Consider the following 15,920-nt stretch of genomic DNA (forward strand, 5'->3'; position numbering starts at 1 on the left):
GTAAGGTACCATCTGGAAAGCTTGCGGATCATAAGTTGATCATCCTCTCAAGTGAAGATGAAGTGCCCAAGAAGAAGAAGGAGGTCATCATCGCTCCCACAAGGTGTTTAGCAGGGCTCCTCAGGATGAAGCGCAAGAGCTACATAGAGAAGATGCCCGAGTACATGCCGATTGACTATGGAGGTGATAGCTATTGAGAGGACGATAGGAGCCCCAAATCATGGGGTGCTGCAGGCCGTGACGATGAAGAAGGCGACAACATGTACTGGGATTGGGCTGTAGGCAAGAAGGAGAGCAAGAAGCAAGATGGCCGCCGTCAAGACAAGGGCAAAGAGAAGGATCTAGAAGACGACGGGCCAGAACAAGAGGAGCATGATCCTACGTGTTGCACAACTTGTAGGAAGAACATCCACTACCACTTTGATGCTGTTGACGACATCATGCAAGCCTTGCAAGCTCTGAATCAAAAGGCAGAAGATAATGATCGCCGTCAGGAGGACAACTTCAAGTTCTTGTAGAGGAACGTGAGAAAGCTCTTCGGGATGTGCGGCAACATGAGGGAGAACAGAGCTCATGGAGAAGGAAGCAGCAACCACCCCGTGTGCAAGCAGTGCGGGAAGCGTCTTTCCCTTTGTACTTCATTTGGTTACGATGAGGACATCATAGATTTTAAGCGTGAGGTGGGGTAGGGGAGTGTTGCTCGTATGAGTTTTTAGATCTAGTTTGGTCGAGTCGAGTCATGTGAGAGTCTAAATTAGTGTTTTTATTTCAATCAAAAATAGATAAAATAGTAATTTTCTTAAGCTTTTGAGAAGATTTAGGCCTAGATCGCTACTTTAGCATCTTTGTGAGAAGAAGCATGAATAAAATTCGAGGATCGTGCGAGTATTTTTAGTGCCTACCATGGCATGCTTGTCTTTTATTTTGTCTTTGTAACTTTGGATCATGAGCATTGTCTTGAATTCTAAATCTTAGTTGTGGAGTTTCAATAACCGATTTGTTTATGCAATACCCATGCTTTATGATGATCAAGTGCTTTGATTTGATTATCTTTATGAGTAAAGCTTGAATTGGAGGTGATTTAAAATTTTATTGTTTATTTAAAACCTCTACAAAACAAGATTGATCAAGATCTTTTAACCAGGTTGATAGTTTTTATTTATCCTACCCAATGCCTAAAAATATTTATTCATACCACCACCAGCAATATTTGATGCTTTGAATTGAATTAGAATCGCTCTCTCTTGGTTCGCTTTAAATCTGAGCATTGATTATATTCTTTATACCATTTCTGAATGCTAGCCTCGTCAATATTAAGTAATGAGATTTTTCATTGGAACAATCATATTTTCTACTGAATTCGTAAACCCGAACCATAAATTTCTCAATTTTATTACCTATTCTTTGGACACAACCCATTATACAAAGATCTGTTCCATTTCTGGTCGAGCTTTATAAATTTTTGGAAAAATACAAGATAAGGAAGCTTCCTTAGAAAGAAGAGCCAGAGGGGAGGAAAGGAGAGGCCAGGCTGATCGGCCTGGTCCCCTCTTGGCTGATCGGCCTGGGGTGTCCTTGCGTCGGTTTTCGTGCAGCAAATTTCTGGAAGGTCTCTAGAAAGATCTAAAACTGATTTATGGTGTGGTGCTCAGAGGAGGTGCAGAGAAGAGATTAAAAATAAAGAAAGAAGGAAAGAAAGAAATAAAGGTATTGAGAAAAATAAAAAGAAATAATAGGAAAAGAGAGAAAGAAATAAAGGAGGAGTTTTTACTATCACGAAGAATAAGAGAGGTGCAAAGAAAAGATGAATTTGTTTACGGAATGGATTTTCATTCTGACCATGTGCAATCCGACGACGAGGACATCGCTTGTGCCTCAAAGTCACTATTTTATTTGCCTTTGCACATTTCCACCATTCTATATCTTCTCATCCTTGAAAATCTCGCATTATGTGGATATTATTATAATCATTGGCTTGAAAGGTAGGCAACTGTTAGAGAGTTTTATTAATTCAATAATATAAGTGTTGATTCTGGCTAGCCTTACCCAAGCTCTACCATATAATTGAGTTTGAGAGATGAGAGCTTGCAAATAAGCAGGATAGCCACCATTCATTTGAGTGACATGTATGCACCTGGAAAAGACTTCTTGCTTCAATTTTGTTACAGGGAGATTGTTTTATGACGAAAGAAAAACCCTCCGAAGAAAGCCAAAGAGTAAGTATAGTTGATTCTTGAAGTTACTTGGTTTTGAATAATAGTTGTGGGGAATATTTGCTTAGATAAATCTTTGAACACCCGTACTTTGATTATCTTTGCTACTCCTCTGATCTTTTGCTCAGGTTTAGTTCAAGATCTTTGTTCAACCTTGTTGGAGAAGTTTATAGCCTCCTGACTTGCTCGAGGATGAGCAAGAGCTAAGCGTGGAGGAATTGTTGACACTTGTTATTGGCACACTTTTAGTGCTATTGAACCAGCGTCTTCATGCTTATTCTTATACTAACCTGCCACTTGGCACCTGAAATAACCCCATTATTGCATATGTGTTGTATTTTAGATTATATTGTATTTTGGCAGGAAATACAACATAATCAAGGGGGTTTGTGTAAAGAGCTTAATGGATATTTCGACATGGGTCATCAAGGGAAGCCAGCACAAGAAGAGGACCAAAAGGGCCAAGAAGGGCCCAGGCCGATCAGTCTAGCCCATTCCAGGGCCCGATCGGCCTCCCATTTCTTCAGCGTGAAGTCTACGATGATCTCTAGGGTTTTTTCACCGATATTGACCCAGAGCCACCACCTATTGGAGACTATAAATACCTCCTCATGGACTTCAAGAAGTGGGGATTTGTAGAGAAGAGGAAATCACCACTCAAACACCATCCACCGCCGCCACAAGTAGGAAAAAACGGATAGAAGATTGGATCCAGAGGAGGCACGTGAAGAGGAGCACCATGGGAGGAGGAAACCCCCTGAGCCGATCGGCCTAGGTCTTCCCTACCCTCGTTCGTTGTCATCTTCGGTCCAGCTGATCTACAGGGCATCCTTTACTCCAAAATTCATCATCATGTGTAAGATCATGGGGTAATACCTTTGTTTTTTCTCAGGGTTGTATGGAGATCTTGATTTGTAATCGCCGAACATTTGTTAAGATCTTTTTTGTTATCAATCTTATCTTGATGATGCTCTTTCATGAAAAGGCTAGCTAGTGCTACTTTGGGTTGCTTATTTGCTTACCTAGAATGATCATCTTGATGTGTTATTATGTTCCGATAGTTGAGTACCCTGTGTAGTGATAATATTGTGGGTGGGAAAGTGTTGGCATGGTTCACAACCACTCACGATAACACCTAGATCTAATTCATTCATGCATGGTGATTGCATCTACAAGTGATCCTAGATCCCTAGAACAAGCATTTAATCTATCTTGTTCACAACCTTTACTCTCTATCCATCTTAATCTAGATTGCTTAGTTCTTTTATTAGCATAATCATATCCTATTCAAAGAGATTTTGAATACATTGATTAGTGCTTAGTTAAGCGTGCAAATCTCTTATTCCATGGATTGATAAACCTTGGAGGAATCTCTAAGGGAAAAGCTACAACTGATCCGTACGCTTGCGGTTCACAAATTGACATCCATCAACAGCGCGTAGTGTTTCTTCGAGGCGACGAGAGCGAGGTGGAGTCCAACGGTGGGCATGGTGAGGCCCCCGTGCATTTGTGCTATCGTGGTGGCGACTGCGAGGCAGCCTGCGAGAGGTCTGGATCTGGTGGTATCACTCTATCAAGTGAAGTGTGGTGTTGTAGCGGCACTATGGTGAAGGATCCTGCATGGCGGTGGCCTTCTTGGTGCGGTACGGTCTGTTTTCTCTCGGGTCCTTGTCGATGTTGGGTCACGTCGGAAGGTTTCGGCGACTATATGAGAGTGGGAATGTTGGTGGGCACCGCGATAAGGCTTTCAGTCCAACTGCCGTTGTCAAGTGGAGTTGTGCAGTCGCGTTGAGGTCCCAATCCAACCGGTCGGCTTTGGCGGTTTTGAGTTGAGTGTTACCCACGTTGATGTCCCAATCCAACCGGGCGAGTATATGTTGTTTTTTCTTTTCTTTTCGTTTTCCTTGCTTATGGCCTCCTAGGGCCATAGTTTTGTATTTTTCTGCTATATCAATAGAAACTCGCACTATGCGGTTCATTCAAAAAAATGGTCCAATTTAAGAAGACGTTTGAAACTACATGTTTAATCATGCGATAGCATGGAATAATAAATAAATAAATACTTAGTGAAATAAGATGCCAAAATCCTAATGAATTGCAAGCCTAATTTTGAAATTTTAGGGCACAGATGATTCAACTTTCAATCCAAAATATCAATTAATGGATTGAATTGAAACTAGAAGGGGTGAGATTAGAGAGAAGAAGCACCTCAAAGGTAGGGGCGGATCCAACGTGGGGGCTGGGGGACTGGAGCCCCTCCTACCCCATGAATCCCATGGAGCCCCTCCTACCCCATGAATCCCATGGAGCCCCCCTACAAATTTTAACCATAGATGAATAGGAGGAAGAAGAAAGAGAAGAAGAAGGAAAGGAGAGGGAGGAGGAAGAAGAAGGAGAAGAAGAGCCCCCCATAATTTGTGGAGCTGGATCAAGCCCTGCTTAGAGGCTTAGAATGGGGAGGCCGGTGGGTTCCGGCGGCGCCTGTCTCCTTCCGGCAATCCGGCCGGCGCCGTGCACCGTAATAGCGCAGATCGCACGTCGACACGTGGGGAGGATAGGAGGAGGATCCAAGCTGATGGGTGAGTTCTAGCAGTCGTCGGCTGGCGCACCAGGCGACGGTGGCACGGCGTGCCCGAAAGCAGCACAGCCCGCAGCCCCGCGCTTGGGGAGAGGATCGGAGGAGGCGAGGAACAAGGAGGAGCCGAGCCAAGGGGCGACTTCTGACAGCCGGCGGCTAGCGCACCAGGCAATCTAGGTGTCGACGAAGGCATCATGGGGCGTCGATATGTAGTGAGGTGAGGCCAGGCCGGTTGTGTTTGTGTTTGTTTTGCACTGGTCGGTGTAACTGGGCCTTTAGCTTTTGGGCCAAAACTGAGGGGAGCAGTGGAGAATTTTGGGCCACGACTAGGGCTACGGACCGGGTGGCCCTAGGCACGGGTCCGCCTCTGAGTATGCGAAGGAGAGCACTTAGAAAATTGCATGGAGAGAACCTTCTTTAGTTTATAAATCTTCTATTGCAAATGTAGGCTGTTGCTTTAGCCTTGTAAACTCCTTTTTTCTAAGTGTAAATCATCTCGGGACCGGTCACTTGTTGCAAAATTCCATTCATGCAGACCTTGAATTCATGCCATTACTTTTGTTAAAGCCCTTTGCGAGTGGAATCAGTTTCCTTTGATTTACGTATTCTATTCACACCTTTGAATTTCAGATAAAAACAAAAAGTGGGAATATAAGTAAACGAGTGAATTCTCCGCTCACCTTTGCCACGCAAGGCAAAAAATTGTAGCTTTCCCTGGTGTAGGTGGATTGAGAGGTAAAAGAAGCAATACTAGAAGCCAAGGAAATACACTCAACACCATCTATCTCCATACAACCAGTCTTGATTTTTCTCCATGTCTCAAAAAAAAGGGCCAGATGCAAACGAGGTTAGAGGCGACCATGCTGAATAAAATCTCATGTTTTTTTTTCAAAAAAGTGAATGAAATCTTATCGCTCTTCCACTAGGCGATGTTCCATGTCTACTTCTATCAATTTTGAAACAGACGCCTATTTTTGTCTTTTTCAAAAAACACATTAAATGGTTCTCGTGTGTAAAAAATCGAGTCGGTTGGACGTGGGTCCATTCGCATACCCGTTCGGGGGAGAAACGGCTTCCACGCCAGTCCTGTCAGCATCCAAATCCTCCGCAAGCAACACCGACTTCTGACGCGACTCCTCAACGCCCATCTCACTGCCAATCCGGACCCACAAGCATCCGGTCCCACCGATCAGCGGGTCAATGCAAATATTAATATCTACCCGCGGCGCCCCTCCCCCGCGTCCGACCGGCCCCCGCTCACCGCTCGCGAGCCGAACACGCGAGACGAGTCACGATTCGAGTGGCGACCGGTTTCTCGCCGCCCGCTATTATAAATTCGCCCGCAAAGCCCTCCTAACCCCTCCTCTCTCTCTCCCGCTGCTCGTCCTCGTGCCCCCTGCCGGTTTCCCCCCAAATCTGCGCAGCGCCTAGCCAGATTTCCCGCGGCGGCCGAGATGGTGGGGAGCGTGGGCAACGGGCTGGCGGATCTGGGCGCCTCCATGAACGGGGTCGGGAAGGTGGCGGCGGCGGACCCGCTCCCGATGGAGATGGAGCCGCCGGCGGACGTGGTGGTGGTGGCGGCGGCGGCGGCTGCGGCGGCCGAGGGGGGTAAGGCGGAGGGGCCGACCTCGAACGGGAGGAGGGAGATCGTGATGGGGAGGAACGTGCACACCTCCTGCTTCGCGGTCAAGGAGCCCGACGCGGACGACGAGGTCACCGGCGAGCGGGAGGCCACCATGGCCAGCGTCCTCGCGCTCTACCGCCGCTCGCTCGTCGAGCGCACCAAGCACCACCTCGGTACGCCGTGCCTTCCACGCTCTCCGCTCCGTCGATTTCGCTTTCGTCCTTTAGCGCATCCCCGATCTGGTTCGCGGTGGCCTGATCTCGTGACACGCGTGTGCGCCTCACGGTTTGTGGGGGCGACTGGTTGGCCGCTTGCGGCCGTCCGTGTCGGCTTGTGCTCCGGTATTTTTGTTACTCGACTGAGCCAAAATGCCGTTGCAAAGTACACTCACCGCCACCGGGGGCTGGTGCTTCAATCGTGTGACGTTTTTTTTTCATGCAGCAATTTTCATGTGCCTATGCATTTCCATTGCGAATCCATAATTTTAGATCGCTGTTATTTGTAAAGCGCGCGATAACAGTACTGGAGCAGGATATATCGGTAGCAATCCGCCTGGATTACTGTATTAAATTTAACTGTCTTTCTAAAATTATTAAAATTAAGTGTCAGGCTTTGGTGCCCGGCTCTTGTTTCCAACATCTGTTGATGGAGCATTGTGGTGATTGTGAAATTACAGTCTTACCTGCATGCATCTAACTAAAGCAAAGGCATCCAAGCACGGAATTAGGGGCTCGTAGGTGTTTTCCATTTGTGATGAAATTTAGCATACTTCAATTCTGTTCTCATCAGCTTTAATACATCTTCTAATATGCATAAGTATCTGATTCTAATAAAAGATTCCATCTTTTACCTTTAAAAAGGAGTTGATGGTATATGCATAAGTATCGATCCATAAATGTCATTGGCATAAGTATGGATCCATACCTGATTAGATAATGAGAACACAAGCACCTGAGATTCCTTTATTGCAAAACTATTAAAAGGAACTTTTGCTGTGAAAAAAAAGATCAAATGCTCCTTGAGTTTCACTTGTCCTACATTTTTAAATTCATACTGAAACTCCAACAAAACTCATATTGTGATACAGTGCAAGCCCTGAACTGTAAGAAGTGCTTGAAAGTTCCCCACATAGTCAGCATGTTTGGTTTTTCTTTTTTTAGACTAGCATGTTTGGTTTCGTGAGGCACTACTGCGTTTATTCCAAAAATGACACTCTTCTGTAACTAGAGGGGATAATTTGTAACAGAGGCAGCATAAAATAAATCTGGACTCTGGAGTCCAGTGAGACAGACCACAGTTATATGGATGTCTTTGTAATAGAACTAAAAACAGGCAGGAATTTAATTTTTTTTTTTATCTCACACCTGTTTTATATTCTTGAAGGTTACCCATACAATTTGGACTTTGATTACGGTGCACTGGGGCAGCTGCAGCACTTCTCCATTAACAACCTTGGAGATCCCTTCATCGAGAGCAATTATGGTGTCCATTCCAGGCAGTTTGAGGTTGGAGTGCTGGATTGGTTCGCTCGTCTCTGGGAATTAGAAAAGGATGAATACTGGGGATACATTACTAACTGTGGCACAGAAGGAAATCTGCATGGGATTCTTGTTGGGTAAAACTTGAAAAGTCCTTGATACTTGCAGATATCTTCGATCTGCAATTTATCACTGCTCCTGTGAAATGTCACTTCTGTACTTAATCTTTTTTATTTAACTGTTTACAGGAGGGAGGTGTTCCCTGATGGAATCTTGTATGCCTCTCGTGAGTCTCATTATTCAGTATTCAAAGCAGCAAGAATGTACAGGATGGATTGTGTTAAGGTCGACACACTTATGTCTGGGGAAATAGATTGTGCTGATTTCCAGAGAAAGATATTGCAGAACCGAGACAAGCCTGCCATCATTAATGTCAACATTGGTGAGTTAACTCCCAAACTAATAATGTCTTGGCTTCACATGTGTTCTGCTTTTAAACAAAATTACTATGCAGGAACAACTGTGAAGGGAGCAGTTGATGATCTAGACCTGGTTATCAAAACCCTTGAGGAAAGCGGCTTTAAAGACCGGTTTTATATTCATTGTGATGGCGCCCTTTTTGGATTGATGATACCCTTTGTTAAGAAGGTGATTTTTAGATTTACATGCATTCATGTTTCCTTAAGCTGTATCAGTTGCACATCTGCTTTCATAGCTCATTCTCCTGATATCTGTATGTGTATCTTCACTAGGCACCTAAAGTGACATTTAAAAAGCCTATTGGGAGTGTCAGTGTCTCTGGGCACAAGTTTGTTGGATGCCCCATGCCATGTGGTGTCCAGATAACAAGATTGGAGCACATTAACGTCCTTTCTAGCAATGTGGAGTATCTGGCGTCAAGGGATGCGACGATCATGGGAAGCAGGAACGGCCATGCTCCTATCTTCCTCTGGTACACCCTCAACAGGAAGGGCTACGTAGGCTTTCAGAAGGAAGTCCAGAAGTGCTTGAGAAACGCACACTACCTGAAAGATCGCCTCAAGGAAGCAGGAATTGGAGCGATGCTTAATGAGCTCAGCAGCACGGTTGTGTTTGAAAGGCCAAAGGATGAGGAGTTTGTCCGAAGGTGGCAGCTCGCCTGCGAGGGGAATATAGCCCATGTTGTGGTGATGCCCAGTGTCAACATTGACAAGTTGGACTATTTCCTGACTGAACTAGTGGAGAAGCGGGCAACCTGGTACCAGGATGGAATAAGTAAGCCACCCTGCCTTGCCAGAGACTTGGGCGTGGAGAACTGCCTCTGTGGCCTTCACAAGTAGTGTGAGCCTTTTGTGACGGGGGTGTTCAGTCGCGAGTTGAGTTAGTCCTCGCTAATGTGTTATGTTGTACTGTATCCATGCGTTCTGTATGTGATAATGTGGTATCCTGTGTAGCCTATTTGTTGTCATGAGAATAAAATTCCTTCAGTTAAGTTGATGGGTGGAAGTCGTAGCTTATTTGGTGTCATGAGAATAAAATTCCTTCAATTAAATTCATAGGTGGAAGTTGCATCAGAGTTGCCTCATGTGTTCTGTGCTCAAACAATTCACTGTATTTTGCAGTTCTCTGGTATGCTTCTGCAAACTATAGAACAAGAGGCAACAACTGGGACAGCACTCATCGCTTCCATCCAATGGACTAAGGTAGCAGGTACTGAAAACAAAGCCAGTTTGTTCTTCCTTTTACACAAACGTAGGTAAAACAAAATGGGGGTTGTATTGATTGCTTCTCCTTTTCTTCCTTTTACACAAACGTTGGTAAAACAAAATGGGGGTTGTATCGATTGTTTCTCCTTTTAAGCTGGATTAGGTAGCGTTGTAGATAAGAAAAAAACTGTAAAACAGAGCTTGTAATGTACATCATTTTTGGCCTTCTTACTTTCTCGTAGCAGTAAATTTTGATCATACGGAATAACCAGGCCTAAATGTTGGAAGAGGCAACTCTACGACTTGTCTAAGTCATGGTTGACTCGATATAATGTATCCACATTGACATCCTCATCTGCCACAATAGCAAAAAGGGTGATCTTACTTTCTATCTGATAATAATGGAAGCTCAGGTGCACCAAAAACCATATTCATCACTATCTGGACTCAATCTTGAAAGCTCAACAAAAGCAGGTGGTTTTTGGATATGTATTGGCAAGTGGATGAGCTTTGTGTGTTCTTTGTTTATTCCACGTAGTAGGTTTCAAATTCATGTGAAAGAGTAGCACGTTCTAGAGTAGAAAAAGAGAGGAGGAGGTTTTGTTGGAGTCTTTTAACATTAGAATTGCCAGATACTAATTCAGTAACCAGGAAAATATGCACCAACAGATAATATTTTGCAGAGTATGGAATGAGATATCAAGGAAAGGTAAATGCCATAACTTTTCAAAAAAAATATCCATAGCTTCAATATATTGGTTGCCTTTATGCTTTGGTTGGCTGTCGTTATTTGTTTCATGTATTGGGTCTCTCCCTACCTGCTTTCAGATCAAGTTTTGAGCATGTGGACCAGCTAAACCACTGAGTGCACTACCATTTCTTGTCCATTTGCTACTCATTGTTGGCCATGCCAGAATACTGGAAGGATAACCTTTTTAAGTGTATATGTGACATAGATTTGCCACAACCAATGCACAAGGTTTTTTTTAACTGAGATATGTAAAGGATTAGATGGATGGGGATGCATTGAGTCTTGCATATGCCAAGCTACTTCGGTGCTAGAAACTTTTGAATTCAAAAACTAGAACATGGGTACACAAATCTGTTGGAAGACTTGGGTCCGGCGGGGAGGTTAAACAGCTTCCCTCCACGAGCCGTATTGGTTTCGGCATATCTATCTTATTATCCTATCCCCGACACCTTTTTTGCAAAGCGAAAAAGAAATAAAAATATGGCTTTTAAGATGTGGCAAATGAATATGATTGCATCGTTAATTTGAGTCACTCACAATAACTACGGAGAAAATTAGCTTGAAAAAGACTAAAGGGCTCGTTTGGCAAGGCTGCAGCTGTGGCTAAAATGGTTCTGTTGTGGCTTTTCTGGTGGAGCGATTTTTTTGCTCTAGCTTATCTAATTGGAAAAATATTTAGCAAAACGACTTCTCATGTTGTTTAAAATGGATGGAAAAAGTGAAATGTCCATCCTACCTTTTTTTTCCTATTCTTTTTTTGCCCTCCCTCTTTCCTGCCCACTCTCTCTTCCTTATCCCCATTTGCCTCTTCCATTCTTCTCCGTCCACCCCACAGGCGCACACCGCCACCGCCGCCTCTGCCCTGTCGGCCGCCTCCTCGCCCACTGACCCCACCGGTCGCATACCACCCTCGGCACCCTGCGCCGCCATCGCCCTCCGCCTCCCCGCGCTCGCGGGGCCCCTCGCCCGCGCCGTCGTCGCCCTCCGCCTCCCCTGAGCTCACGGGCCCCCTTGCTCGCGCCGCCATCGACTCCGCCCCCAGCTCCCTGCTCCTGTCGGTGGCCTCGCCCATGCTGCCATCGTCTCTCTACGCCCGCTGGCCGCGTCACCGTGGCCTCCATCCTCTCCTCCCTCCTCCCACCGGTGGCCACAACCCCACCGCCGCTACCTTTGCCTCCGCCTCCCACCTTCCAATCCTGCAGGCCTAGGCAGCTGCGACCTCCACCTCCACCCGCGGGGCCTCCGAGGGCAAGGGTGGGAAACGATGGGGAGGAGCCGCGGAGAGCTGGTTTTTTGGGCTCCTCCTCCATCGAATGGCTCTAGAGAGCACGTTCTGAGGAGCTTCCATCCTGAAGCTATTTTGGTGGTCACTGTTTGGCAGGGCTTCGCCCGAAGCTGCTCACGGAGCCGTAGCAAAAGCCCTGCCAAAAGGGGCCTAATTAGCATAAAAATGCATTCAAGGGCAAAGGAGTTGCATGCCAGGAGTTGTGGTTTGCAAAAGCAAACGAAATCCAAAAAAAACGATTTCCTGGACTGCTTCTACAACTATACAACACATTGTTACAGCAGTGCCTCTGCATTTTTCTGTTTTGGATGCTAAGGCATCGATGTTCTTATTTCCTCTTCGAGAAACCATTGTTCCTTATGAGCTTCAGCGAAAACCTGATAAAGCCAGGCTCTATGCAGATCCTGTTGAGACTTGGCCAATCCATTTTAGTTCTAGTTTCACCTAGACCTAGGACATAGCTGATGAGGTGTACGGCAGTGAAGTCTTTTAGAATGGATGTTGCGTTGCCATTTGACCCCTAGTTCTCATCATAATTCCCCTATCGCTTTCCAGCCATCAGTTATCCGTACTCTGTTCATCAGTCTCTATTCTGCGTTGTCCTTTTACTGCAGAGGGAGGATCATGACTTACACGTAGATTTACAGTGTGCTTCTGACAAACATTCGTTAGCTTCCTTGATAGTGGTTACAGTCGCATATGGAAATGATCATTTCATAAGAAACTAAGGCCAAAAAATATAAAACAAGTGTACGTGAAGTTGCACTTTAGGATGACTAGACATCACAAGCATGAGAGATTAACCTGCAACAATACTATAGAACTGTTTTTTCTTCTCTGTTTGTCATCTGATCTATGTCTTCAGCAAATGCTTCAGTTGCTACTGCCTTTAACACATCAGATGATCATATGTTCTCAATGCTCCTTCAACGAAACTGCCATGAAGCTGCTCCTGATCGTTGACCGATCGACACGGGAAAGTCTAGGTAAGGTCATCGTTGGAGCTGACCTAGCACCATTCTTGAAAGCAAAGCTCGAGACGCGTCAGGGTTCAGTAGCTGCGAGCTCTGATTACTGGCCGGCCGCTTCTGGTTCGTCCAAAGTGGAGGGGATCAGAAGTAGCCAATGAACATATGCAACGTGTTTTGTGAGTGGTAATCAGTTGCTTCATCAGCTTCACCATTGTGCCCACATGCTTCATGTCTCAGTATTTTACAGCCTCATGATTGCTCCTGAGGATATGATTTACTACATGGTAGGTGTGTGTTACTGTCAGCTGTCAATCTGTTGTAATAGTCGAATTCAACTTTCTTGGACCATTATTTCTCACCCAGACCCTTCTTTTTATCAAGTGGGAAGATGTTTGCTGTGAATGGTGCAAGAAGGCATAGTGTCAGTGTGCCACAGAATGACATGCATTTACCATATATGATATATCTTCTCTAATTCGTTTAGTCAATCTAGTAGGGAGAACACACATCAAAAAAGAGAAATCATGTGACAAATCTAGCTTATATGACGACTTTCCAGTAATCTATTAAGACGCCACAACAACTCTTATCCTCAAAAGAATTCAGAATTGAAAAGTCAGAACTCACAATTTTGCTATGCCCTCTTGTATGTTGACCATTCCCATGAGTTCAGATGCCTGGAGCAGAGTTTGACCCAAGTCCGCTATGCCAAGAACCACACAATAAGGCAGGCATTAGCAAAGGTCAAAGATACAGCCTCCCCCACATGCCACATGGCCTGCAAAAGAGTGGAACACTGCGCAAATAATTCAATGCCTGATCTCCCTTTTGTAATCCCCATCTCTTGCTGCATGTGTGCTAAGCCTCTTTATCCTGCTTTACACCCATGATCAGGCAGACAAGATCTGGTGCTATACCAGCTAGTGCCCCTCTGATACTCGGAAAGCCACCACCGTTAACACACTCACACCCAGCTAGCTTCCTAGTGCTCGGTAACCTTCTGGCCTTTCCATTGGCTCCCTGCCTCATGTGAGGGTGATGGCAATCTTACTGCTTCCTCTGCCTGCAATCTTGCTGCCTATATATACCACTTCTGGTTCAACATGGCAGAAACTTACTCTTACATTCTTGCAGAGTTATATAGAGTTACAGAAGTGCCTTTGTAGACAAGAGAAGGGATCGAATTCAGTTGGGAAGGAAGAGTTGGAGTCAGAGTATCATCACGAGTGAAGGTGAAGCAACTAGCAGGCATGCAAGAAGGGTACGTGTTCTCGAGGAGGGCGTTGCTGCTGGCACCGCTGCACAGCTACGGAGAGAATGCTGCGGCGAGCCAGGTGGTGGCCGGCGGGCAGGAAGCTCCGGCGGCCGAAGCCGTCGGGAGCGGCGGGAACAGCTTCGACGCGAACGTGGTGATGATCCTGGCCGTGCTCCTGTGCGCGCTCATCTGCGCGCTGGGGCTCAACTCCATCGTGCGGTGCGCGCTCCGGTGCTCGACCAGGATGCCGTCGTCGCCCGGCAGCGCGCGGCGGCAGCAGCCGGCCATGGGGGAACCGGGGCTGCGGCTGGCGCAGGCGGGCGCGCGGCGGAAGGCGCTGCGCGCGATGCCGACGCTGGTGTACTCGGCGGGGCTGCTGCCGCTGCAGGCGGCAGGCGGCGGCGGCGGCCCCGTGTGCGCCATCTGCCTGGCCGAGCTGGAGCCCGGGGAGCGCGTGCGGGTGCTGCCCAAGTGCAACCATGGCTTCCACGTCCGCTGCGTCGACCGGTGGCTGCTGGCGCGGTCCACGTGCCCGACGTGCCGGCAGTCGCTGTTCGCCGCGCCGCAGAAGGGCTCCAGCTGCGCCGACACCGGCGCCGGCGCCGAGCCTCCGGTGCGGGCGTTCCTCGTGCCGCTCCGGCCGGAAGGTTTCGTCACGCCGTACGATTTTTAGTCTACGATAGCCGTGTAGTCTTTTGGTTTGTAGAAGAGTATATGCAACCAATACATGGATACTGACCACTGCATTCTGCATTGTGTGGTTTTTAATTTGTACATACTACAACGTAGCACTTTTGCGTTAATCAGGCTGACAGATAGTAGTACTAAAAAACAATGCAAGTGGGCTCAAAAAGTTACAAAAATCATTCGACATCTCACTGGAATTTGAGATTCTCCCGGTAAACCATTTTATTGCAAATAATCCCTACTTGATTTTGCTGTGAAACCCACCTAAGCACACACATGATGAATCAATTCCACTCGTTATTACTGGTGGGGAGATGAAAAGCCAAGTTAGATGAATCAAAGCTTGTTTAAGTGCCTGGATTAGGCTTACTTTTATCATGTTGCAGTGATTTTCTACTTAATTATGCAAATAGCAAAACTTAGTGTGACAATTTTAAGATCTCATCAACAATATTTTCGGTGGAATAATCCAAGAAAGAGTCAACATTATACTTGTGAAAATATCTCATTTTGATTAAAGCTATATTGTCGATTTTAAATTGATCAAAACAAATCTTATCAGTAATAGATGGAGCAAACGGAGAGGAGGAAGATGACACCAGATACAAGATTTGAATATAGTACCAGACGAAGCAAAATGGATAAGCTATAGACTATGGAGTCTAAGCATATCCAACCGTTTCCAGAAAAAAAGAAAGGACTCCCAATTTTGGAGCTAATAAAAACTAATGGAACAAAAAAAAATAAACTCTCCGCCAACAAAAAATATTTTTTGTACCTCATCTATATGTGGGTCCAAAACATATTGGAAAACTAGAAAAAACTAAGTGCAGGTGTTAAAATTCAAACATGAACCTCATAGATGCTATTTAGGTGTTCTAACCACTAGAGATGATGGAGTTCTAACCACTAGAGATGATGGATCCAGTACAAAATGCCCAGGTTCAACTAACGCTTTCTCAGAGTCGCTGCATTGTAGTCTTTGTCCCCACCACCGGGCTCCTCGTTATAACGAGGCCGGATCATGTTGGTAAGAGAATCTTATTCTAACAGCATAATTGAAGCACTACGTGAGGCAACAAATACTTCTCGCTTTAGTAATAGGCCTAGGTCCAGTTTGAGACCCAAGAAGTCCACAAGAAACAGTTTTATTCGCGACCGAAACTAGAAAAAAAAAAGAGATCATATCATTGCTCGACGGGAGAATCCCTGCCACTATATCCTGTAGGCATCTCAGGTCTGTCGCATGGTCAAGATGCCTAATCAATTGTCTGGTCAGCCTCTGATCGAGCTTTTGTTCAAAATCCTGCGTCCCCAATGGTCCATGCTCCATGCTAAGGCCCCATTCGAATAAGCTATTAAAAGTCCCAAACCTTTAATTTGTATACGAAGC

At 45.7% G+C, this 15,920-nt stretch overlaps 2 protein-coding genes across 3 annotated transcripts; both read left to right on the forward strand.

Annotated features, from left to right (window-relative positions):
* The first annotated feature begins 6,151 nt into the window (after nt 1–6,151).
* Nucleotides 6,152–9,369, forward strand: LOC117857144 (serine decarboxylase 1). The gene is made up of 5 exons (XM_034739652.2): nt 6,152–6,588; nt 7,799–8,030; nt 8,142–8,335; nt 8,408–8,541; nt 8,646–9,369. Exons 1-5 carry the CDS (start codon nt 6,246–6,248, stop codon nt 9,210–9,212), a joined length of 1,470 nt encoding a protein of 489 aa, XP_034595543.1. The 5' UTR covers nt 6,152–6,245; the 3' UTR covers nt 9,213–9,369.
* A 3,916-nt stretch (nt 9,370–13,285) lies between these two features.
* Nucleotides 13,286–14,718, forward strand: LOC117857154 (RING-H2 finger protein ATL78). Of its 2 annotated transcripts, none has more exons than XM_034739664.2 (2): nt 13,286–13,614; nt 13,720–14,718. In XM_034739664.2, exon 2 carries the CDS (start codon nt 13,836–13,838, stop codon nt 14,511–14,513), a length of 678 nt encoding a protein of 225 aa, XP_034595555.1. In that variant the 5' UTR covers nt 13,286–13,614; nt 13,720–13,835; the 3' UTR covers nt 14,514–14,718. The 2 variants fall into 2 exon arrangements, with proteins under 2 accessions (XP_034595555.1, XP_034595571.1); XM_034739680.2 differs by having other exon boundaries at nt 13,286–13,577.
* Nucleotides 14,719–15,920: the final 1,202 nt, after the last annotated feature.

Source organism: Setaria viridis, chromosome 1, assembly GCF_005286985.2.
Source record: "Setaria viridis chromosome 1, Setaria_viridis_v4.0, whole genome shotgun sequence".
Lineage (NCBI taxonomy): Eukaryota > Viridiplantae > Streptophyta > Magnoliopsida > Poales > Poaceae > Setaria > Setaria viridis.